Source organism: Gossypium arboreum, chromosome 4 (assembly GCF_025698485.1).
Source record: "Gossypium arboreum isolate Shixiya-1 chromosome 4, ASM2569848v2, whole genome shotgun sequence".
NCBI lineage: Eukaryota > Viridiplantae > Streptophyta > Magnoliopsida > Malvales > Malvaceae > Gossypium > Gossypium arboreum.
The window spans coordinates 118,502,195-118,526,351 of record NC_069073.1 but is presented as its reverse complement, the minus strand read 5'-3'; the positions used below and the strand labels follow the sequence as shown (position 1 = coordinate 118,526,351).

Sequence of the window (24,157 nt, the reverse complement as noted above, 5' to 3'; positions counted from 1 at the left end):
ATGGGTTTTAATTATAGATATATTAGATGTGGGTGAAAAATTATATAATAGAGTTATAAATAAAATTGATATAAAAATTATATATGGATTTGATTAAAACGATAAAGTTGAGATAGTGAACTGTGATGTGTATGTATTTTCTAGGTTTATCAAAATATAAAAGATATAAATTATCTCAAAATAGAGATATAAAATAAAATAGAATGAAGGTTTGGGTTAGTGGTAAATTTAAGGTTTTAAAATTTTAATTTGTGTGGGTTTAAATCTTACCATATACATATTTTATTGTTTTTTTTGTTAAAGTAAAAAGACTAAAGTGCCCTTAAACAATATAACTTATTTTAATTATGGAAGGATATTTTCGTAATTTACCTAATCAAGTTGGTGCCTAGTTTACTCGTGACATCAACACAGCAAGGGCTTAAATAATAGTATAATAATATGCTATAAGTCCCGATACTCTTTGTAAATTTAAAATTTAGTCCTCATACTTTTATTTTTAGGAATTAAGTCCCTTTAATTTTCAGATTTAAAATTCAAACTTAATTGTTAACCCTGTTAATTTTTTTTTGTTAAATTTGTTAGTGTGGTACTTGAAATAAATAGAAAAATCACGTAATTAAAAATTAATATTATAATAAACTTGAATTTAACAATATAATTTTAATTTTGTTAGTAACTGAAAATAAAAATTTAAATCCGAAAAATAAAGGAACAAATTCTATGAAATAAAAATAGGGCCTAAATTTTAAATGTACAAAAGTACAAGTATTTAGAGTATATATTAACCTAGTAATCTATATGCCTCTATATAGAAGTAATGTCCATGCTTAGAAAAATAGTTAAATTTTAGTTTCAGTTTTTCTATTATGCTTAAATGATTTAACGTCTATACTTCATTTTTGACATAAATTGGTCGAGATATTTTTATAATTTTATAGTTAGTTTAAATAATTAATATTATTAATTTTTTATCTAAAATATTACGTGACTATATATAATTTGAATGTTCTAAAAACCTTAAAGGCTAACACGTGACTTCTCCTTTCATTTAGTTTTGCCTCCTTTTTTTTTTTTTTTTTACATTATAAGACAATGGTCAAATTTTAAGTTTGACCCTCAGACTATGTTGAAACTTAAATTTAATTTATATACTTTAATTTTTTTGACATAATTTGTTCCCACTACTTTTATAATATCACGAGTTAATCTAAATAGGTACAACTGTTAACTATTTCAATTAAAATGTCGACATCAAATTTTCTTAGGAACACTATTCCAACATAAAAAGATTTTTATCATGACAAATTTAAATCGGTGTTTTAAAAAAAATTTAATCAATATTTTTAGAGTTTATTATTAAAAAATGTGACAAAAATTTAATAAATGAAATTTAACAATAGCAGCAATTAGACCGAATTTTTAAATTTAAAAATTAAAAATAGTAAAATCTTAAAAATAAAAATAAGGAGATAAAATTTCAAATTTATGAAGTGTATTAAAATTTAGAGTATATTTTAATTTATAAATTACAAATAAATAATTAATATATTTATAAAAATAAAAATAAAAGTAGGTGATTTATGCGACAAAAGAAGGTATCTGATTCCCTGACTGGACTAAGTAATTTGTATGCCTATATTCAATATTTTATTCACATATTGGAAAAGGGGAAAGTAATTTGCGCCCTTTTCCTTTAATTACTTTATATTATTTTTTATGCGGGAGAAATAGATGTATGAAATAGGTTCGCTACATTATTTTGTATTATTTTTAATTATTTAATAATTATTTAATAATTTTTATATTATTGATATATAATTCTTGTAATTTTTTAATTTAAATCTCAAACTCTAAACTTAAATCTCGAATTCTAAACTCAAAACTATAAACCATAAATCTTGAACCCCAAACTAAAAAGTCAAGTTCATAATTCAAGGTTCAAGATTTCGATTTGAGATTTAGAGTTTAAGTTAAAAAATTATCAAAATTATATATCAATGACAAGAAATTATTTTATGGACCATTCCAACACATCATCCACGACCCATTCCTAATTATTTAATGACATTCTAACAATTTTTTTATATAATTGACACATAATTTTGATAGTTTTTTACCTTGATCCCCGAACCCAGAATCAAGAACCTCAAACCTAGAATATTGACCTCAAATCTCGAACCGAAGTTGAACTAGGGTTTGAATTTGGGTTCGAGATTCAGGGTTCAAGGTTCAATGTTAGGGTTTATGATTTAGAGTTTTAGATTTGAGGTTTAGGATTTATGATTTAGGATTTTGAAATTTGAGTTTAAGATGGAATGTTATTAAATAATTGAGAAGGGATCGTGGATGATGTAATAGAATGGTCCATAAAATAATTTCTCGTCAATAACATAGAAAAATTATTAAAATGAAATTAAATAATTAAAAAAATATAGAGGATAATGTCAGGCCCTAATTAAAATGTGGAAAACCATTTTTCATCTATTGGTGCAGTAAATAAATAAAAGGTTTAGAATTTAACATATGTTTTAACTCATATTCAAAATTTTAATTATAATATTTTAAAATTTAAATTATAGTTTGAAGACTAACAAAATTCTTAAATTACTCATAAACCTCGTTGAAAAAGGTTACAACATTTTTCTACTTTTTAAATGCATTTTACCGACCCTGCAGACACCTGTGAATGGCACCATTTTCGCCACCACCACCGCCACCCATGATCAAAAGACAACAAAACATGTGTGCATGGCGGTGGACACGGCGGTGATGGGAAAATATAAGGGAAATTTTATTCAACACTACCAAAACAAAAACCCAAAGGAAAACAACAGCAACAAAACAGTTTATTTTTATAATAACACCATCAGCATGCATATATATATATATATATATAGCCTCTTCGTCCTCGATCTTTAAGCTTGATGAAATCCCGAACTCGAATATATTTCATTTTCAAGGGCATTTGGGTTTGCCCTTGTTATTCACCTTGTCTCTGTAGCAAGGACACTCGTGTTTGTTCCCATAAGTACCGGAAGGAACACATTTACACTCCTCGCAACATATGCCGCAATATTTGAAGCACCGATCCCAAACCGCCGCTTTATTGCACCTCCCTTTGCATTTCCCTTCACAAAAAGCTGCCAATTCCCCCACAAAAAAAAAAATTACATCAAAGATTAAAACACACACACACACACCCAAGCTTAGATTATGAAAAAAATATGTTTGCTTACGTGAACGAGGCTGAGCCATTGTTGGTTCAAAAACTGAAGAACATAGAAGAAGAGAACAAAGCAGCAAAGTTAGAAACAAGAGCTTCATTTTTTTTTCCTTTTTATGATATCTTAAAGTTGCTTACTAGTGAAGAAGATGAGTGAGAGTGTATATTTATAGTGAAGTTTTGTACGTGTGTATTAAATAATAGTATGAAACACAGCTGGAGGGCACAATGAGCGGTGGGTTGAAGCACGGTCCACGCGGTTTCTGCAGATGGTGAGGGGAAAAAAGTTACTAAACACTGTAAGACCTTCGTTTTTGAGGGTTTCTTTTTTTTTTTTTTTTGTCCATTTCCGCCATTAACAAAAGGGCAAAGGTAGGTGAACCCTAGTTAATGCTACATGCTACGTACTTTATTTTAGTACATACACCACTTCACCATTTACAACCATGTCCTTTTACTTGTCCACTTTTCATTTTCTTTTCTAGCTAGTCCCGAGGCGAGGATCTTGGTCAAGGAGGGTCGCAAACTTGGAATCTATAATAATATATATTAAGCATAATAGAGTTGATGGTAATGATTAAAATATTAATCTCATATGTTGATCTAATAGATAGGCGTTAACTGTTTTAGATGTGATTTGAGTTTGAGTCGCTAATTGTATTGTTATTAGAGTTTTATTCTTCTTTTATAATTTATTAAAAAAATATTTATAAATTATATTATATTATTTTGAATATATTTTGTCATTTTTATATCTTTTATGTGTATAAAAGAATAAACACTAAATGAATTTTAATATAATAAAATATTTATTATATTTATAGTAGTGTTTTTCAATATAACTACTTTTTAATATATTTTTAGGGTATTAGAAAATTTTTATTTTAATCTTTTTTGTGCATTTAGTGTTTTTTAAATGTAAATAAAATTAATCTTAAAAATTAAATATGGACCGGCCAAGTTGGGTCTGGATTTATCATTGGATCGGATTTAGACAAAAAGTAAGTTCATTTTTGGGTTGAGCCCGAGATTGAAAAATTGATCTAAATATCTTGCATGGGTCTGACCTGAACTCAGCCCAGCCCATGAACACTTTTATGTCTATCCCACATTTGGTTCGCTGAAATTTAAATAGAGTAAAAATGTAATAATTCTGCAATGGAAATGGAATAAAAATGTAATAGACATTAGGTTATTTGGTCCACGACTTCTTTATCCTTATTACAAATAAAAATTTGTTTACAAAATAAATTTATTATTGTTTTAATTTATTCAATAAAATATTATTAAAAGAATTTATCTAAAGATAATATTTTAAATTTAATATTTACTAATATTTAACACTTTACATTAAAATAATATATTTTATTATTAAATATACTTGTAAATAATATTAAAAAATTTCTCTCATTATTTTAATCTATCCTTTATTTTTTGTTGAAAAGATAGAAAATACAAAACAATTAACTAGCTCCCAAGGGATCCTCAAACAATCTTAATCCTAGACTTCTGTTACAAACTATCTTGACAACATTGTCTTGGATTGTGCTTTCTTCCCGAGAAATATGATGAATTTTTCACTGCTTAGCCACTTTCAAGATATAATGAATTCTTCTAACAAGCGCAGAATTAGAGTTTCTAAAAGAACCCTCTTAAATAGCATTCACAGTGTCAAGATTGTCCATTTAAATTGAGATCTTTCCGAATTGTCTATCTAAAGTAAGCTTCAAACCCTCTCTCACATCTCTTTATTGCATCTTCTACTTAATGTTTTTCTCTTTTTATTTTCAGAAAATAAGAGAACACTTTCAAACCTTGTTTTAAATTTATGATTTTGTTCAACATACAATAAAATAAATAAACAAAGGAAACCCAATGAAAAAGGATTGAAAGAAAAGAAATTTGTTGATGGATATTTCCATGAGAGTAAATCCTTAGAAAGAAAGGAAAAAATTCCCAAAGAAATTTCTCTGTAGTTTAGAGGACACCATTACAATTAGATGATAAAGGCTATTCCTTGGTGCCCTCAATAGGCCATTCTTTGGGTGGGGTAAAGAATGGCAACGGAAGCCTGAATTTCTGTTCGAAAAGTAAGAAGTTTTAACAGAAGTATAGATTTGAAAAATAAATTTAAATGGAAAAGTTTGGACAAAAATATAATATCGAAAAATGGGTTTGAAAAAAAAAAGAGATCATTTTTCTAAACGAACTAGGCCTTAGGTAAGATTTTTTGGTTTGGGTTAGTCCTATTTTGTTGTCGTTTTGCTATCATTTCATTATTAATATATTTTTAATGTACTGGAAAAAATATATTTTAATGTTTTTAGCGTATTTGATGTATTATATTTTTAAATTTATTTATATATAAAAAATAATCTAATTTTTTTTAAATACGAGCGAGTTGAATTGGGTATGGGTTTAATATTTTTAATTTTGATCGGATTTGAATAGAATTTTAGATTCATTTTTCAGGTCGTACTTAGGTCTAGAAAATAAATTTAAAATTTACATCAAACATGATCCTACTCATGATTAGATCTAAACTAAATAATTAAAAATAGTAAGCCTAACGAATAAGGGTGGAATGCATACCCTATTACATTTCAACCAAACACATTACTAAGGTTTTAAAGTATTTTCATTTGACAATAATAATGTTGCAGGTTTTATAAGTTGGAGGTTTAAGTGAACTTAACTCGATAATATATTTTCAAGTTTACGATTCAAGGGATTAAGATTTAAATTTTATATAAATAAAAATAAAATGTATTTTATAATCAATAAAAACAACATTTGGTTGATTATATAAAGCAACTGAATAAGTTTTTACATTTTATATGACACTTATTTAAAAGTTATATTTGATACACTATTGATAAATAAATTTTATGTACCATTAATGCCTCATAATTTGCTATATCCTTAATAAATAAATAATACAAAGTTGAAGGACTTTCCAAAATAATTTTTATCAAGATCGCCCCATAAATCTAATATTTCAAGATGTTATAATAAATGTTGATAATGGCGATAAAATGATTACAAAGAAAAAAATACATAAATTTTACGTGAATACATTTTCAAAAAAATTACGAGTAAAAATAAATTATTAATGTTGAAAAATGAATAATCCAAGAATAATTTTAACTCAAAGATTTTTTATTTTACCATTATATTTATTTCTAACAAAAAAAAAATCACTAAATGTGATAGCCCACCACCATAGACATATTTTACAGCAAATCTCATCAGAATCCATTGCTTGTTGAACTAACTGGGGGCTATACATCATCTTAGTCTTTCCAACTGTGCAGCTTTTTAACCATTCCATCACGAACTGGATTGACTCACCTTTTGAAGCCTCCTTGCTTCCATAGACATCTTTGCACAGTTCTAGGGAAACATTATATAGCATTTTCATCTTGTTCAGGAGAGAAGACAACTTGTTTCCTGATAGATTTGACTTACCGTCTGGATTATACATTGCTTTGGAGACTCTGACAGATAAACCATTTATTTTCCTGTTGTTCCCCATTCTGATAACCCATCCATAGTTCATATTCATGTTTGTATCTGATAAAAGCAAAAGTCGTGTCAGTGTACTTCTCTTTTTTTGGATTTGTAGGCAATGTAAACATCTTCCACCCTGCCGTACACGTCGGAAAAATCCCACAACACCGACCTGCTAATATTATTGGCAAAAGCTGTGTATATATAGCTGTTGGCGGCTCGCCTCCATGACCGCTCCATGACCACCAAGCTTGGAAACATATGTTGGAGTTGCAATAATTTCAGGCAAATTAGTTTATCCTTTTTTTTCCCTCAACGATAGTCTACATTAGGGCGAAATCAGGAAAAAAAAAATTTTGAGGAGGGGTCGGAATTGAATTTTTATTTTACTATAGAAAAAATGTAATTTCAGGCTTTTAATAGATTATATATTTGTATTTTTAAAGAATTAAATTAATTTTTTTATTATTTTAAAGGGTCCAAAATATAATTTTACTATTACTAAATTAAAATTTTATAAATTATAAAGAAATATAAATAGAAAATTTTTCATTTTAAGGTTAGCTCCTCACTTCTTATTTTGATTCTTCTTGTTTGTACATTAACTAAAGTTTTTAATTTTTAAATTAGTAAAAGTGAAATTATACTTTAACCCTTTTAAAATGATAAAATTTAATATAATCTTTTAAAATTATAAAAATATAGACTATTAAAATAATAAAATTATATTTTTACTATCGTAAAAATTATAATATAATTTTTATCCCTAAATTATTTTTTTTTTTGCTTCGCTAGCTCCTGTATGATATAGTAAAATATTTGTGATTGTAATGTTTGTATTTATTGATGCATGGTTTGGGATTGATGATCTAAGGCGGTTTACATCGCCAAAGTCGTACTAAGACTTGTTGAGTATATTCTTTTTAGAGAAAGGAAATTGGTAATAGAGAATAGAAAGTGGTAAGGATTTGTGTTATTGTTTTGTATACCCGAATCTCCCTTTTCCTGACATTCTGAGTAGTCTATATAATAAGGGGAAGATAGGTTATCTGCTTGATTGAGATAGTCATTGTGAGCAGTGCCACAAGTAATGTTCACTGGCCTTATTTGTTATTGGCAATATTTTGGAACAAATATCATTGAGCTATAATTCTAGGCATATGCTATTAATTGTAATTAATTTAATATGTTATTAAGTCGAAATCATTATATATAGAAGGAGATTTATTTAAGTTACGTGTAGAGAATTTTAACACTTATCTGTTCATTAATGGATTTGTAATTGTGAGTACATTGACAATGTAAACAATATTTTACTTGGTTTACAACCTAAACTTTTAGAAAGAAAACTTAAGGAAAGGAGATCTAGATCTTTAGGTACAAATGTGATATTGCTAAAGTAGAGTGTATTAGGACTTAAACCACCCGGTCCCCTTAAAATGAAAAATTTTCTATTTAAACCCATTTATGGTTTAGAAAATTTTAAATTAGTAATGATAAAATTACACTTTACTCTTTAAAAATGATAAAAATTTGATTTAATCCTTTAAAAATTACAAATATATATGGCTGGCTCGCCCTTACCATAGACATAAAGAAACCAAATTAGGTAAACAATTTGCTTATGGTTTACTGTGTTCATTGCAGTGACAATTCTAGTAACCATTGCCCCCTTGTTCTTGCAGTTATCTATTTGTTTCTTCATGCTTCTCGGGCCATGATAACTATTACCTCAATTCTCCACTTTGTGAGTGCAATATACTTTCCATCACAACTCACACTCAATATATCTTCTTTTTCTCATTTTAGTCCATTTGCTTCTTATTAATTTTAAATTTTCTTTTTAGTTTCTGTTTCTTAATCTCTTATTAGGTTGAGGGTCAAAATAATAAATATATTTTTTAAGGTTTTAGGATTTAAAATTTTTAAAAGAAAATTACTATTTTTTTAATTACTTCTTAAAAATAAGAATAAGAGTTATAATATTTAGCATGAAATTATTTTGGAGTGTTTGTATTTGAATTTAGAGAATATAAACTAAGCAGCAAGGTTCAGTGTTAATATTAAACCATATGAACAAAATTTTCTACACCGAACCCTTTCTGAAGAGAGCTTCAATGATCGGAATGGATGCCGGCACAAGCTTCTGCCGATGCCTCAACCATCTGCTCCGTCCGAATTCCAGCATTGCATATGTTTGCAAAGGAAAGCATGTGTTTCATCCCATACTGGGCTAGCTTTCTATAGTGTATCTCAAAGAATGTCACCTGTGTAGGTCCAACACAACAGAGCATCTTCTTAAGCAGCAATAGCAGCAAAAAAACAAATAAAGCGACAAAAAATGAGGCTCAGAATGGAGAATATTACCATTTCCCTAAGGTTCCAATCATCAACAAGAGGTTGCCCTGCTGTGTCGTTTCTGGGGCACAAACCTTTTCCAAAAAATAGATAAGATCGGCATCACGCTGCTCAAGAACACCTGTTGGTGGCTGCTAGTGGTCATCTTCGTCGTCGTCAAGGAATTTGAATTTAGCATTTGCACCGAAGTATAAGGAGAGATAATCATTGCATAATAAACCCCATCTCAACACTAATATATAAACTTTAGGGTAAACGGCTTTAATAGTTATACAATTATTAATATTTTAATTTTTGTAACTTAACTATAAAATTTACAAAATAGTCACTCAACTATTAGTAAATTTCTTTTTTTTTTTTTGTCATTCAATTTTGAAAAGTTACAAAATGGTCACCTAGGTATTCAATTTTATCTTTTTTGGTCACTAACTAGCTAGTAATGGTAGCTTTTAAAATTAACATAATAGCAATTTTAACCATCAACATTTATACATTGTGTTAATTTAGTCTTAATTCTAAAAAAAATATAACCCTCCACATTTAAACATTGTGTAATAATTTTTTTTGCTGTTATATTTCTTTGTAGGTTGTACTGTTGTTTTTGTAGCTCCGTCAAGCAGACATGAGCTAGGGTTTTTATTACTCCATTTTGCTATCAATTGATTGAGCTAAAAAATATATTTTTTTATGTTGCAATTTTGCTTTTTTTGTGATCCTTTTCACCTAAAAAACTAAAAAAAATTATCAAAAAACACTAAAAAATTCAAGATAATAATTTTCATATTTTCTCATTCTTTTAAAATTAACCCTCATTTTCACAAAAAAAAACCAAACTAGACAATGAGTTTAGGTTTAAACTTTTTAGAATAGATACTAAATTGACATAATTTATAAATATTGAAAGTTAAAATTGCTAATGCCAATTTTAAAAACTGCCAAGTTAGTGACCAAAAAATAAATTTATTAATAATTGGGTGGCTACCAGTGTAGTTTACCCTTAATTTTAATTTGGACAGAAATAGATAGAGTTTTCTAAAACCATACACTTTCATATTGTTGCTGCAAAGTCTCGTTCTGCAAGTCATTTGCTTCACTGCACAAAAGAAACAGGAAGCTGAAGATGATATGAAGTGAGTTTTATATATGTATAAGATGAGTATGGTTGCATATATACCAGTTTTCCAACCAAGAAACACTGTATAAGTCTCCCAAACAGGTTTTAATACTCTGGGGGAGGACTTGGATGACCTCCAGGACAATAGGTTGCCCAGCTACTCTCTTCTTTGTTCGCCGCGGTGGTCGCATAGATATTCAAACCTTGGGGAAGAATATCCTCCAACATACTTCCCTGGATAAGTTGGTCAGCGTAAAGATGAATCTTGTCATGCATCCCTGGATTAACACCATAAAGATATAGGGTTTACAGTTTAGGATTTAGATATGTATGGTACTAACCAAGCGTTCCGGGACCACCATGATCGGAGTAGTATATGAAGATACGATCGTTGGGGCCACTATTAATGACCTTCCCACTACCGCCGGTGAGAGCAGCTTTGTTTCTGAGGATAACAGAGAAAAAGTTGTTAACAGTTATATTTTCCCACTATAACTACATGCATTGGATGGTAACCGACAGACGTCTCCGGTGGTATCTCCACTGGAGGAAATGAATGCAGTCACCAACAATTGAAGAAGAACACCGACCACAAGAGGAATCATGATTAGGCCAAGCTTTGATCAAATTTAACTTGAGAAAAATCAACACTTTGTATTGCTTATATATAGAAGCATGCATGCATAAGCTGAATAACATGTAAGAAGATTTAATAATTTAATCTTTCATCATGTTTTTTTTAATATATAAATTAAAAATAACAAAGAAAACATTTTATATAACACATAAAGTCATAAAATATTAGTAAAAGAAAGCTATATAAAAAAAATGATTCCAGCTCAGGGTGAAACCAGAAAATTTTTGTAGGGGTTGAAATTAAATTATAATTTTTACGATAGTAAAATGCGATTTTATTATTTTAATATCCTATACCATTATAATTTTTAGAGGATTAAATCGTATTTTTATCATTTTTAGGGGGCAAAGGATAATTTTACCTTTATTAATTTAAAATTCTAAAAGTTTTAAAAGGTCTAAATCGAAAATTTTTCATTTTAGGGGGCCAGGCCCCTTAGTTCCGCCCCTGTTCCAGCTTCTAATTAATTGTATTTTTGTGGTTGAAAATATTTGTTTATTTACCTCTTAGGTCACCATGTATTTAACATTTGAAAGATTACGGTTAATTAAGGTAATTAGAAATTAAGGTAATTTTGTAAAATTGAATATTAGGGTTATGATTCTCAAATTACAAATAATATGATTTTTTTGACTTTTCATCTTTTAAAAAGAGATAACCATCATCTCTTAAAGTTATGTATTAATTTGAAAGATCAAAATCACGAGACTTTATATAAAATGAAGTCCTCACCATTTGACATTGACGATATGAAATCTGTTGCATAATTAGCTTCATGATAAATAGTCTTAGGATGTTATCCTACTTAGCTAAGTTACAAATTTCTTTATATAATATTTTTATACTCTTTTTCTGGCTTGGACACGTGGCAACGAGAGATGCGACCTCAGAAGCACCCACAGATAGCTCTTTGTCTTGTACCACCCGAGTGGTCATCCATTAACCAACCACTTGCATATTTCACACCTCTATCAGGCCACCCGCTAATAACAAACCTCAATTAGGTCCCTCGCTAGTAACAGATACTTACTTATAACAATCTTATACTATCTTAGCAAAGGGAATGTTAGAGAAAGCCCTTGCTTATCAACAACCAACTCATAATAGATCTAACACTTGAAGAACCACACTAACAAGCCACCACCAAGCAAATGGGCCTTCTCACTATAAATATCCCATGACTCGGTGAGCAAAGTATCCTTCTCTCTCTTTCAGCAACCTTGAGCATTTTACCCTAGCACACAATCTTCCTCTCCTTTCCTTAGCTCCATTCCCTTCTCTCCTTTAATACTCCAGTTGAATCAACCTCTTTATCTCCCCTTTGTTGATCAATCATCAACTACAAGTACATACAAAACTATTACTAAAAGAAAGCCTAATATGTTTGCCTATACTTGGGGTTGAAAATTTTTTATCATTTATCTCTTGGGTCCTTGCATTCAACATTAGAAAGACTTAATTAATGGATAATATGCAATGTCGTAGTAAAATAAGAATAACTACATGTTATTATTTACTATAAAAAATGTTAACCCTAATTAATATGATCTACGACGGTTAAGGTTAATTGGACTTTGATTATCTGGTAAAGTAAACATGTGTAAATACTCAAGTAACTAATTTCTAATTGATGATGAATAAAGATAAATCTATAAAGCCTCAATTACATATAACATGATTTTTTTGGCATTACATCATCTTAAAAAGAGAGAATTACCTCTCAAAAAATTATGTGTCAATTTAGAAACGTTAATGTTTGGATTGAATTTAGAATGTTTAATTAATGCTTTTTTCATTATTGTTATTTGTTTGTGTTTATATTTTTTTATTTCGTTATTTATTTTTCTAATTTTTTTTTTAAATTGGACAATTGGATCAAGAGTTGTTAGTTTTACTGGTCCAACCACCGTTCTAGTTTTGAAAACATCAACAAATTCGATAATTCAGACATCACTTTTGACAAAAAAAAAACTTTCGGAACTAATTTATGAATTGTGATATACTTCAAGGGCTAATTTACAAATAAAGCCATTTTTCATCGTCTCATGGCTTATAGTGGTATTTTACTTTCGAGGCCTTGCGAGCTTGATTGTTGACTGGGCCGAAGTCCAATACATTATGGGCTTGATTATTGCCTTTAAAATAATAAAATTTATTTGTATTGATGACTATACCATTAGTTTCAGAGGTTATTTTCAAGTATCAATTTTACTTTAGATTAAATTAATAATTAAATAATAATAAAAAAGGCTTACTAATTAAGCCAATTTAATTATACCTAAAATTGTTAAGGATTAAAAATATATACCAAAGTACCAATTGATACAAACTTCAATGACAGTAAAAGCAGGTAGAAAAAGCTTAATCCTAAATTTGTGTTATTTGTTAAATTATTCAAAATAAATAGAATATTTACATTTGATAATTTTGTTGATATGGTAATTTATGTGTATGTCATGTCAGTAATTAATTATTATTTTAAAAATAAAAGAAATATGTTTATACTTTTTAATAATTTTAATTTTTTAAAATATTTTTATAATTTTAAAAATTAATTAATTATTGACGTGACATCCACATGTATAACACTTCAGTAAAATTAACATGTGTTAACCTTTTCACTAATTTTAAAGTAATTTGATAAATAACATAAATTTAAAATTAAAATATATAAAAATTAAATAAATAACTAATTTTTTCTTTTATAAAATTGAGTGCAAAATAATTTTTTAAAATTTAAAAAAGAAGAAGAAGCTTGCAATGCGGTAGTCTCTTTTATTTCATGGATTAATGTCAATGTGAAAAGAATCATTAAACTACCACAGTCAAATTCTTATTTTCCAAATATTTATTTGGCCTTTCAACTTTATTAAAAAGATTATTGTAGTTTTTCATTCAATTTTTTTGTCAAATCATCTCAAAACGAATTAAAAAGTTAATGTTTTTAACTTTGCTTACCTTACATACACGTGGATTGTCACATAGATGACATATCAAGATTTAATTATTTTTTAAAAAATTAAAATTATTAAAAATATAAAATATTTTATACTTTAAAAATAATTTTAAAAGATTAATTAAATGCTAACGTAATAACATGTCAGTAAAATTAACAAACATTAACTTTTTATTTATTTTAGGGTGATTTGATAAAATAGAAATTTAAGGGTTAAATAGACAAAAATAATTAAATAAATGGTTAAGATAATTTTTATAATTCCCTTATTTTAATATAAAAATTTAACATAATATTCTCATACTACTTTTAAAACTATATCCTATTTGATTTTTTTTCAAAATTTCCTTTTTCAACATAACCCTAATTAGTCAACAAAAGACTATAAAATATTTAAAAACAAACCCTATGTTGGAGTTGATTAGACTTATCTTATAGTCACATTCATAGATGGCAAAAATTCGAACCGTCTTGATTTAATGAAATAAAATAGCTTCTAAATCATGATTCTATCCAACATATGAGCATCTCTATGATTAGTGCAGGAGAAAAGAATAATTGTTAGTGATGATCTTCTTCAACCGTGGGTGTTACTCAGCCTGTTAATGGGTCTTTTTCAGCCGATGATCATCACTATAGGGTTGCCTTATTCGAAGATTCAAGTTTCTACTCCGAGCACTTGACCACCCCTTGTTGGGCTTTTCGTTGCTAGGAATAGTGCCCTCAATCCCGTTGTTTTGTGTGTAATGAATTGTTGATTGAATCTTAATTCAGTTACTATCGATATTGTTATTCATGCAAGAGAATTTAGATTTAAGTGTAATAAAATTTGTTTATTTTCTTATTTAAAAATTGAAAAAAATATTAATTTCCAATAACATATTTTATTTATGAGATGTATCCATCAAAGTATAAATTAATGCAAATTTGAATAGACAATATTGTCCTCTTGCTTATAGTGGTTGGTTATAAAAAAATCAAAACAAATCCAATTTAATTTAAAAGCAAAAATAAAAATATAATTGTCAAACAAAGCTGCCTGGTGCCTATATATGTAGGACTTACCCACAAATTATTTAAATTAAAGGGTCAAAAAGAAATAAAAATCTTTCCAACCCAATGTTGAATGACTTTGAAACCTCACTATAATGGACAAGTTTCTCTTGTCTTTATTTTTCCTTTCCCCCCCTAAAGGTACCTAAAAGAAAGATATGTTTGAATGATTACTATTTGCTTAATATTCAAATTTTAGACTTATTAATTTTAATATATATTTTAAAAATTATATTTATATTATTTTTAATTTAATTTTAATAATTATAATTTTTATTTATTAAGATTTTATATATATTCATTTTAACAAATTTTAATGTTTATATTATAGTAGATTTAATATTTTATGTGTTATAAATAACATGATATAAAATATTACAAATTTAAAATCAGGCTAGGTTGAGCTTGGGACTTAAATGTTTAAGTCCAAACTTGGCCCATCCTTTAAACGGGATTAATTTTTACCAAAACCTATTTTTTGAACTAGATATTTTTACTCGAACCTTTTCAAATTTCGGGTAAGTCTTCGAAGTTGGACAAATAACCTACCCATAAATAGGTCTAATGAAGTTTAGCGAATCACCCCTTCTCTCATTTTATCACATTTAATATAAGTTTTATATTTCTATTATATTCGTTTTATTCTTATGTGTTAAAATTATATTTAAAATATTATAAATTGTATGTTGGCATAATAAATTTTTTTGCCCTTAAAGTCTAAAAAAATCATTTAAGTTCTCTATTTAATTTTTCACTTTTTTAGCCGTTGAATTTGCATTTAATGTTTAAAAATAATTTTCATATTTTTTTTAAATTTTTAAATTTTAAAAAATTATTAAATACCGACGTATCATCTATGTGACAATCCACGTGTATGCCACGCCAGCAAAGCAAAAAAAACATTAACTTTTCCATCTATTTTACTGTGATTTGACAAAAAACAAAAGTTTAATGACTAAAAAAAATAAAAAATAAAATAGATAATTAAAATGATTTTTTTATAAAATTAGAGTACCAAATATATCATTATGCCTTGTTGTATAATATCATTACGTTTAATTATTTATTTTATATATTGTATTTAATTATTTACTTTATATCATGTGATCGTATTTGGATTTATTAATATTTATTATAGCTACCCTAACCCTAAATTGTAACTTTTTATAATTTTTATAATTTTATACACCGAAATGAAATTTTAAAAATGGTATAGTTAATTATGGGATCACATAATTTATTTATAATCTCTTCAGTATCACATGTAATAAAGTTCATTTACTGACGAACAAACAATTCAAACAAAAGCAAAAAACAAAAATAAAATAAATAAATATGTGTTGCCCATTAATTTAATAATATATTTGTTAATTAATATTCTCAGTAAATATTAATTAATACAATATGAAGATTCTCTTTTAATTATGACATATGTGCCACAGAATTTTGCATACCACGTTACTTACGGCTGTGAAAGCTCCTCTTCCGTTGGGGGCATTTCTATTTTTAATTAAATTATATATTTTTGAATAAAAGGTCGAATTATTTATTAATAAAAACAACGCATCGTATAAAGATATAGGCAAACTATAAGTAAAATATTAAAAAAAATTCCACAACCAGAGTAAAATAGAAAGAAGGCCCAACCACCTCAGTTGAGTCCTATCCTTGTAAATCAATAAAACCTTTGAAACGTTCAACTTTAGAGTAAAAAAAATCTTGCCGTCGTGCCCGATAGTAGACGAGAGAGGTTTACATCTCCAACGACGGTCTGCTTGGACAAAGCAAAATCTTGCCGTCGTGCCTGATAGTAGACGAGAGAGGTTCACGTCTCTAACGACGGTTTACTTGGACAAAGCAACACATCCAACAAAACACCACCCTTGGCTCCCAGTCACACTATTACCAATCGTCCAAATTTGAAGTACCAACCCCCTCCACTATCATTATTGTGGAGAAAGCACTCGTCCAGCAGGGAACGACTCCACATTAAAAGAAAATAAATCTGAATTTAGATAAAAATAACAAAAAATAAAAATTTAATTATTTTAAAAAATTTAAAATTTAATTAGAAATAAAGAGAAAAAAAGGTAAGAAAAATTATTAAAAAGTAAACAAATAAGGGATAATATAATTTTTTACTCTTAAATTTAGTAAATAAGTTCACTTTAGTATCTGAATTTTTATTGGTTTATTTTGACATTTAAATTTGATAATTAGGTCTATTTTTATTCCCTGAACTTAAAAAATATAAATGACACTCAGTATTTTAACAACTAGATTAATAATTGAACATGTCATACCATTGATTTTTATTAAACCAATTCATTCGGTTCAATCATCAAACCAACAATAATGAATTAATTAATTAAAAATATTTTAAAAATAAAATAGAAATTTTATTAAACCAATTTATTTTTGTCTCGATTTTTAATTTGTATCAATTTAAAATAATTATTTAGTCAATCGGTTCAACGCCTTTATTCGTATTTGATTTGTTTTAAAATATATATTATCCAAACAAATAATAATAAAACATAAACAATTCTTTTAAATTAAATATTTAAATTAATTTAAATAAAACTTTTATCCCATTTAATTGATTTTTACAAATTAATATTTTGATCAACAGATAGAATAATTCAATCCCGTTTTAACAGAAATAAAATGACTTTAAAATAGAAAAAATAAAATTATGTTTTTATTATTTATTCTTCTAAAAGTGGCGGGAGTATCTGTTGGCTGTATGCACTATAACGAAAATAAAGTGGAAAACGCGTTTTCCTATTTTTTTTAAAAAAAACCTTTCCATTTACGCGCATTTAGTTATCCTTCATTCCATTGACAAATACATATTTTTAGAAATAAAAAAATTTATATAATTTTTATTATTATCCATAACTCTTTCAACTTTTTTTTAGCAATCTCGTTATATATTTTGATTATATATGTTCCTTTTGACATTATGGGTGAGCATTCGATTGAATGAAGTGAAAAAATTTGAATTAATTGAGTTGATATGTCTTATTTTATCATCCTAACTAGATTTGAAATTTTTTCAAATCGAGTTGAGTAGAATGGAATTTGAGTTGAATCGAATCGAGTGAAAATTTTTAAGTTAAAAAATAAAAAAAATTAAACATGTCAAATAAAATCTTGTTTACTATAACTACTTTCGTGTTAAAGTACATAAATTTGAAAACTTTTTAAAAGCAAAATAATAAAGAAATAAAATATTTTAGTATGATAAACTTGAACCATTAATTAACTTATTTAAATCCTAAAATTATTATTTTAGAAAATTTTAAACTTTCTTTATATATTCTTTAGAATCTTTTTAATATTATTATACTTTTGTAAAATATATAAATTTTAGAATTTTTATAATATTTAGAATTTTTAAAATTATTTTGAATTTTTTTGTAGTTTTCGTTGAGAAAAAAACTAATTTGCTTATTTTCAAAATTGACAGGGACTAAAGGAGCATTTACACCAATCTGTTATTTGAATTGTAAAATTAAACTCGTTCGAAATTCAAATTACTTATTCAGGTTGATTTGATTAACTTGAAATTTGAATTTTTTTTTCAATTTTTTTTTAATTAAATCAAGTTTTGTTCACCTCTATTTGACACAATACCTAGAATTACCAATAGCTCCTCCCCAACTCATAAATAGAATGATAATGCACTCCAACGCACTCGAACCCACGCCCTCCTGCATTAGCAACAATACTCATGCCAATCGAGGTAAAACTCAATCGACAATCTTTGAACACTTAAATAAAAGGATCATATGTGTTTAAGTATATTTGAATCCATATTCTCATCATCATTGTAATAATAATGATGTCAATTGAACTAAAATTTAATCCATATGAAAAGGATAACGTGTTTCACTAGAACTCACGTCCTCTTGTATTAGTAACAATATCATACCAATAGAGTTAAGACTCAATCGTTATATATATATATATATATATATATTACTTCATCATTACTATGCCAATCGTAATTTTTTTTATACAATACCTAAATTAATAATAAACGTCAAAATTCTAAAATTAAGAAAAATTAAATAAACCTTCCATCCCATGTGTGAGGATTTTATTTACTATTAAAAAATAAAATATGTGATTAAAAAACTCAAAATCTCCTATTTGAAATAGCAAAAGTCAAGAATGAGATTAAAATTTATTAAAAAAATAAGGTGAATTACACTTAAGGTCACTAAACTATTACTATTAGTAAAATTATGTTTTGGTCATCTAACTATAAAGAGTTACAAAATGGTCGTTGAACTATTAAAAAATTTTCATTTAACTCATTGAGCTGTTAAAATTATTGTTATATGGCATTCTTTGTTTGCATCACCTACACCAATTGAAAGCTTTCTTTCTCGTTTTGTTCTACAATTCAGTTTTTTTTTTTTTATGAAACAACTCTGAACGTTATGAATTTGTGAATCAAAATCCAAACAACTTTCTTCTTTGATCTCTAACACTGACCGCAAGATCGACTTGGATATGAGGTATATTCTTCTACTCATCAATGGGTAGCGATCTATTGTATCGATCGTTGAATTGTCACTTGGAACTTGATAGTTGGACTTCAAAAAAATATTAAATAAAAACTTTCGAATAATTCAATGACCATTTTGTAACTTTTTTAAAATTGGTGACCAAAATGTAATCATACTAAAAAATTAGTGATATTGAATGTAGTTTACTAAAAAAATAACGAAATAAGAAGACAATCGATGATACTTCAACCTAAAACCTTACTTGAAGAATAGTAAATTTTTACTACTCAACTAAATAAATATAAGTAGTAAGTAAGTAAAAGTACCATGAAGGCCATTATATTAGGAATTAGATTACATTTTGCCTCTTCAATTCAAAAAAATGGCAAATTAGACATTGTACATTAGATCAAAGAGCAAATAAGTCATTCTGTTGAAATTCCCATCTATTTTTACTATTAAAAACTAGTCATTGTATATTAACATAAGGTACACGTAGCACGTCATGCGTAACTACCTAGTTATTTCGTTAACCATGACAATTATTAACATAGATAAATTTTTTAACAGAAAGAACTAATTTATCATTTGATTTAATAAATATGGATTAAATTATTTATTTTTTTGAATAAAAGAATCAAAATGTATTCTCACTCGTAGTACATGATCCTCCATAATACTTTTACCATAGTAATTAACAAACTGTTATTTTTAATTTTGTTGTTTCACGAGTTCACTTTCATTCTCTGTAATTAAAACAGTTACGGTAACTTTTAAAACAATAAGTAATTAAATATTATGCTGTCATCTTTCCTAAAATTGTATACTTATCACCACTCCCTCGACTTTTCTCTTCTTCTACTCGCTCTACTGTTACGCCACGTGTTAACCATGCGCAGTAGCCATTGGCTAATTCCAACTATTGTTTGCGTCTTCGAACCACATAAAATTCGTCACGGCTTGCGAGACTAATTAGCAACTACTTGCGCGAGTACTCGCAGCAAAACCTTTTTGCTCAATATATGCTGTCACTGGCCAGTTGCCATTCCAAAGTCCGATTCCTCCAATGACATGTCTTCCTGAAAAAACACAATTGGTTTACTACATCAAATTTATCCAAAGGACTTGTAAAATATGGCTAAAATTGCCCCTTTTTTTTCCCATTTAATTCGCCCTATTTATTTGAATATTTAGAAAAATAAACCGATTTTAGAGAACATGAAAAGCGCGTTCAATTGGATGTGTTTTTTGCATAGTTGGCAAAAAAGTTCGTCCAGCTGGTGAGCTTTTCGTAACACAATTTTTTTTTTGAAATTTTTAGAAAATATTTTTAGCTAGATGCGCTTTCACACACTCTCTCCAAAATCGACATATTTCTCTAAATCTTAAAAAAAGCCTATTTGACCAATTACCAAAAAAAATGGGATATATAACTAATTTAGTCGTAATAGAAAGACTAATTTTTTTTTGAAATAAAAATAGATAGGTTATGTACTTTGAACCCTAAAAAAGATTTATAACGTTGTCCCCAAAATATAACATGGAGTATATATTTAAAATTACTTGTATTAAATTATAAACACATGTTTATGTACGATATAAATAATTAAGATCTAACATGTTTTAAAAATAAACAATTTAACTTATTTTGAATATGCTCTGTGTCATAATTTAACTAGAATTTAATATGGTAGGACTTAATTGATATTCAATTGAAACGTTTTGAAACATAGGACCAATTTAAAAATTAGGTCATAATTTGAGGACATGTGATTGTATTAACCCTTGTTTTCATAATTCAATTATTTTGAATAACAAAGATATTTTCACAAAATATTGTTAATTTTGAGAATAATAATAATACATAATCAATAAACTGCGTTTAAGTTGCTCTCTAAAAAGTCGCGACGTTTACACTCTCTTTCTAAAAAAAAACCAGTTTCTTCAGTGCTCTGCGCTATATTTCTCACTTAAACTCCATGAATGAACTTCAAAGCTCTCTTTTTTTTATCTAATAAAAATACCCTTTAATTGTTTTTTGCTTCTTTATTTCACTGTATAATCAACGAAGGGTTTTCTTTTTTTTTTCTTTCGGATTTTTTAGGGAAAAAAAGGAGCTGTAATGGAGAAAAAGCAAGGTTTTTTCTCATCTCTCAAAGAAGATGTGATTCGCGGGCTTTCACCTTCCCGTTCCCGGTCCAACAGTCTGGCGAGAACCGGTTCACCCATGTCCGGTCTCTTGCGGAGAAAGAAAACCAGTAACCAGTACTACGCCGGTGGCGGCGGTTACGTGGCGCAACCGGAGCCATTGATCGCGAGATCCGGGAGCTTAAGGCCAGTCGGGGAAGCTTTGGCTCCACTCATGGAAGGTCCTGATCCCGACGGAGTCGAAATCGGGGACTCGAAACGGGTCGGGCCGGGTATAGGAGAATGGGTTAAGGGGCAGTTATCGAGGAACCCTTCCGTTACTGCTTCGTATAAGAGGTCTGATCTGAGATTGTTGCTTGGGGTTATGGCTGCACCATTGGCTCCGGTTCATGTTAACTGCAACGACCCTTTGCCTCATTTGAGCATCAAAGATACTCCCATTGTTAGTCCCCTGTTTTAATTTTTTTTTATTTTACTGATAGATCCATTTTAATTTACTTATTATTTTGATTCCATTGTAATGATGCAGGAAACTTCCTCTGCTCAGTACATATTGCAGCAATACACGGCGGCTTCCGGCGGGCAGAAGTTGCAAAACTCGATTCGGAATGCCTACGCTATGGGGAAGCTTAAAATGGTGGCTTGTGAATACGAAACGGCAACGAGGACGGTTAAGAATCGCAACGGCTCTAAAGGTGCGGAGTCCGGCGGGTTTGTGCTTTGGCAAATGAATCCGGACATGTGGTATGTCGAACTTGCAGTCGGTGGTAGCAAGGTTCGTGCTGGATGTAACGGGAAGCTCGTGTGGCGGCATACGCCTTGGCTCGGTAGTCATACCGCGAAAGGACCTGTTCGACCGTTGCGTCGTGCCCTTCAGGGTCTTGATCCGAGGACTACGGCTAGTATGTTTGCTGATGCAAGATGCATAGGTGAAAAAAATGTTAACGGTGAAGATTGCTTCATCCTCAAGTTATGTACCGATCCGCAAACGCTTAAGGCGAGGAGTGAAGGCCCGGCGGAGATCATTAGGCATGTTTTATTCGGTTACTTTAGTCAGAAGACTGGACTTCTTGTTCACATCGAAGACTCACATCTGACTCGTATTCAATCTAACGGCGGTGATGCTGTTTATTGGGAAACCACAATCGATTCATATCTCGATGATTACCGACCCGTTGAAGGTATCATGATAGCACATTCCGGTCGTTCTGTTGTTACACTTTTCAGGTTCGGGGAAGTCGCAATGAGCCATACTAAAACAAAGATGGAAGAAGCTTGGACGATCGAGGAGGTTGCCTTCAATGTACCAGGCCTTTCGCTTGATTGTTTTATCCCACCAGGTGATTTGAAGTCCGGATCCATCGGTGAAACCTGCGAACTCCCTCAAGACGAAAAGGGAAAGACCGGGATCGTGTTAGCAGCACAACGTGCCAAGCTCGCCGCAGCTAGCAACACAATTTGGCAGATGGAAGTCTGAGTGGGAAAATCACATCTTTGGCAAATTGTTCATATTGGTAACTAGTGCAGTCCACTGACACATTAGAAGGTCTCTTTTTTCGACTTTGGTTTTTTTGCCTCTGTTAATACTTCCGATGCAGAATTCGACTACGGTGTCGGAGCTCGGGTTATTCCGGTTCGGGATCGAGCTAACAGAGGTTAATATTTTTTAGGTTGTGAAGCTGCCCTATTAACCTTTATATATATAGTTTCACACTAACTCTAATGGTTAATGAATATATTGTGGCAGTATAAAAGGATGCTGCTACTAATCATGTTTGAGAATTTGACAGTCATTTTTCTGGTTTTTAATGTTACTGTTTCTGGATTCTATGATTCCATTGTTTGTCTGAAAGTGATGTTGTTGGATATGGTAAATGACATGGAATTACCTGTGTTCTGGTTGGTTGCTATTGAAAAGCAAATATGTAAACACAAAATCCATGTTCATCTGTTAATTTAATGCTTAATTGTTAAATGTTATATAAATTTTAAAATGTTATTTGACTTCAATCTTCTTTGACATGGTTGGGATTCCATCAATTTTCTTAAATTTAAATTTGTATTAATCAATGATGTGATAGTTGCTCTTGCTTAATTATGTGGCCGGGTTTAATCCCCATTAATGAGAATAATGCACATTTTATGACTAACTGTTTACTTCTTTAAATAACACTGAAGAACACCCACAACAAAAAAAATCGGTTATTTCAGTACTGGATACTTAAATTACAACCGAAAAAAGAAATCCATAATCGTTTCTTCCAATCACTTATTTGTAAGATCATTAAAGCTTTAATGTCCGAACTAACAATAAATACATTATTCAAGTACCAAATTATATATATAGAGAGAGGGGCATAGTGAGCCAGCTCTAATGCACCATCTCCATGTGTCTGAACATTCTTTCTTTACATGGTGCATGACAGTTGACAGCATCTAAGCTTGTCTTAAAAAAAGTTTTGAATGCCATTAGCATTGGCTGCCTGCCTCTGCAACTTTTTTTTCATTCAAGCCCCTCTGGTTATTTGCTCCCTGGTGGGGGCATCTAAAAAGCTATTAATTTCATAGGGACAAATTAAATATAAAAAGAAAGAAAGAAAAAAAAGTCAAATCAGCACCGCCTAATGTGGGGTTA

The 24,157-nt window shown here is 28.9% G+C and overlaps 2 protein-coding genes across 2 annotated transcripts; one reads left to right on the top strand and one right to left on the bottom strand.

Moving 5' to 3' along the window:
- Positions 1-2,582: 2,582 nt before the first annotated feature.
- On the bottom strand, positions 2,583-3,397 carry LOC108459353 (snakin-1-like). Its single transcript, XM_017758712.2, has 2 exons — positions 3,240-3,397; positions 2,583-3,143 (listed from the first exon to the last, which is right to left on the bottom strand). The coding sequence occupies exons 1-2, from the start codon at positions 3,325-3,327 to the stop codon at positions 2,959-2,961; spliced, it is 273 nt and encodes a 90-aa protein (XP_017614201.1). The 5' UTR covers positions 3,328-3,397; the 3' UTR covers positions 2,583-2,958.
- Positions 3,398-21,221: 17,824 nt separating this feature from the next.
- LOC108458055 (uncharacterized) lies at positions 21,222-23,516 on the top strand. Its single transcript, XM_017757294.2, has 2 exons — positions 21,222-21,964; positions 22,052-23,516. Exons 1-2 carry the CDS (start codon positions 21,497-21,499, stop codon positions 22,997-22,999), a joined length of 1,416 nt encoding a protein of 471 aa, XP_017612783.1. The 5' UTR covers positions 21,222-21,496; the 3' UTR covers positions 23,000-23,516.
- Positions 23,517-24,157: the final 641 nt, after the last annotated feature.

Coding starts and splice junctions, on each gene's coding strand:
- LOC108459353 (XM_017758712.2), bottom strand. CDS start 3,327: ATGAAGCTCTTGTTTCTAACTTTGCTGCTTTGTTCTCTTCTTCTATGT. Junction 3,144..3,239: donor AATGGCTCAGCCTCGTTCAC/GTAAGCAAACAT, acceptor GGGAATTGGCAG/CTTTTTGTGAAGGGAAATGC.
- LOC108458055 (XM_017757294.2), top strand. CDS start 21,497: ATGGAGAAAAAGCAAGGTTTTTTCTCATCTCTCAAAGAAGATGTGATT. Junction 21,965..22,051: donor GCATCAAAGATACTCCCATT/GTTAGTCCCCTG, acceptor GTAATGATGCAG/GAAACTTCCTCTGCTCAGTA.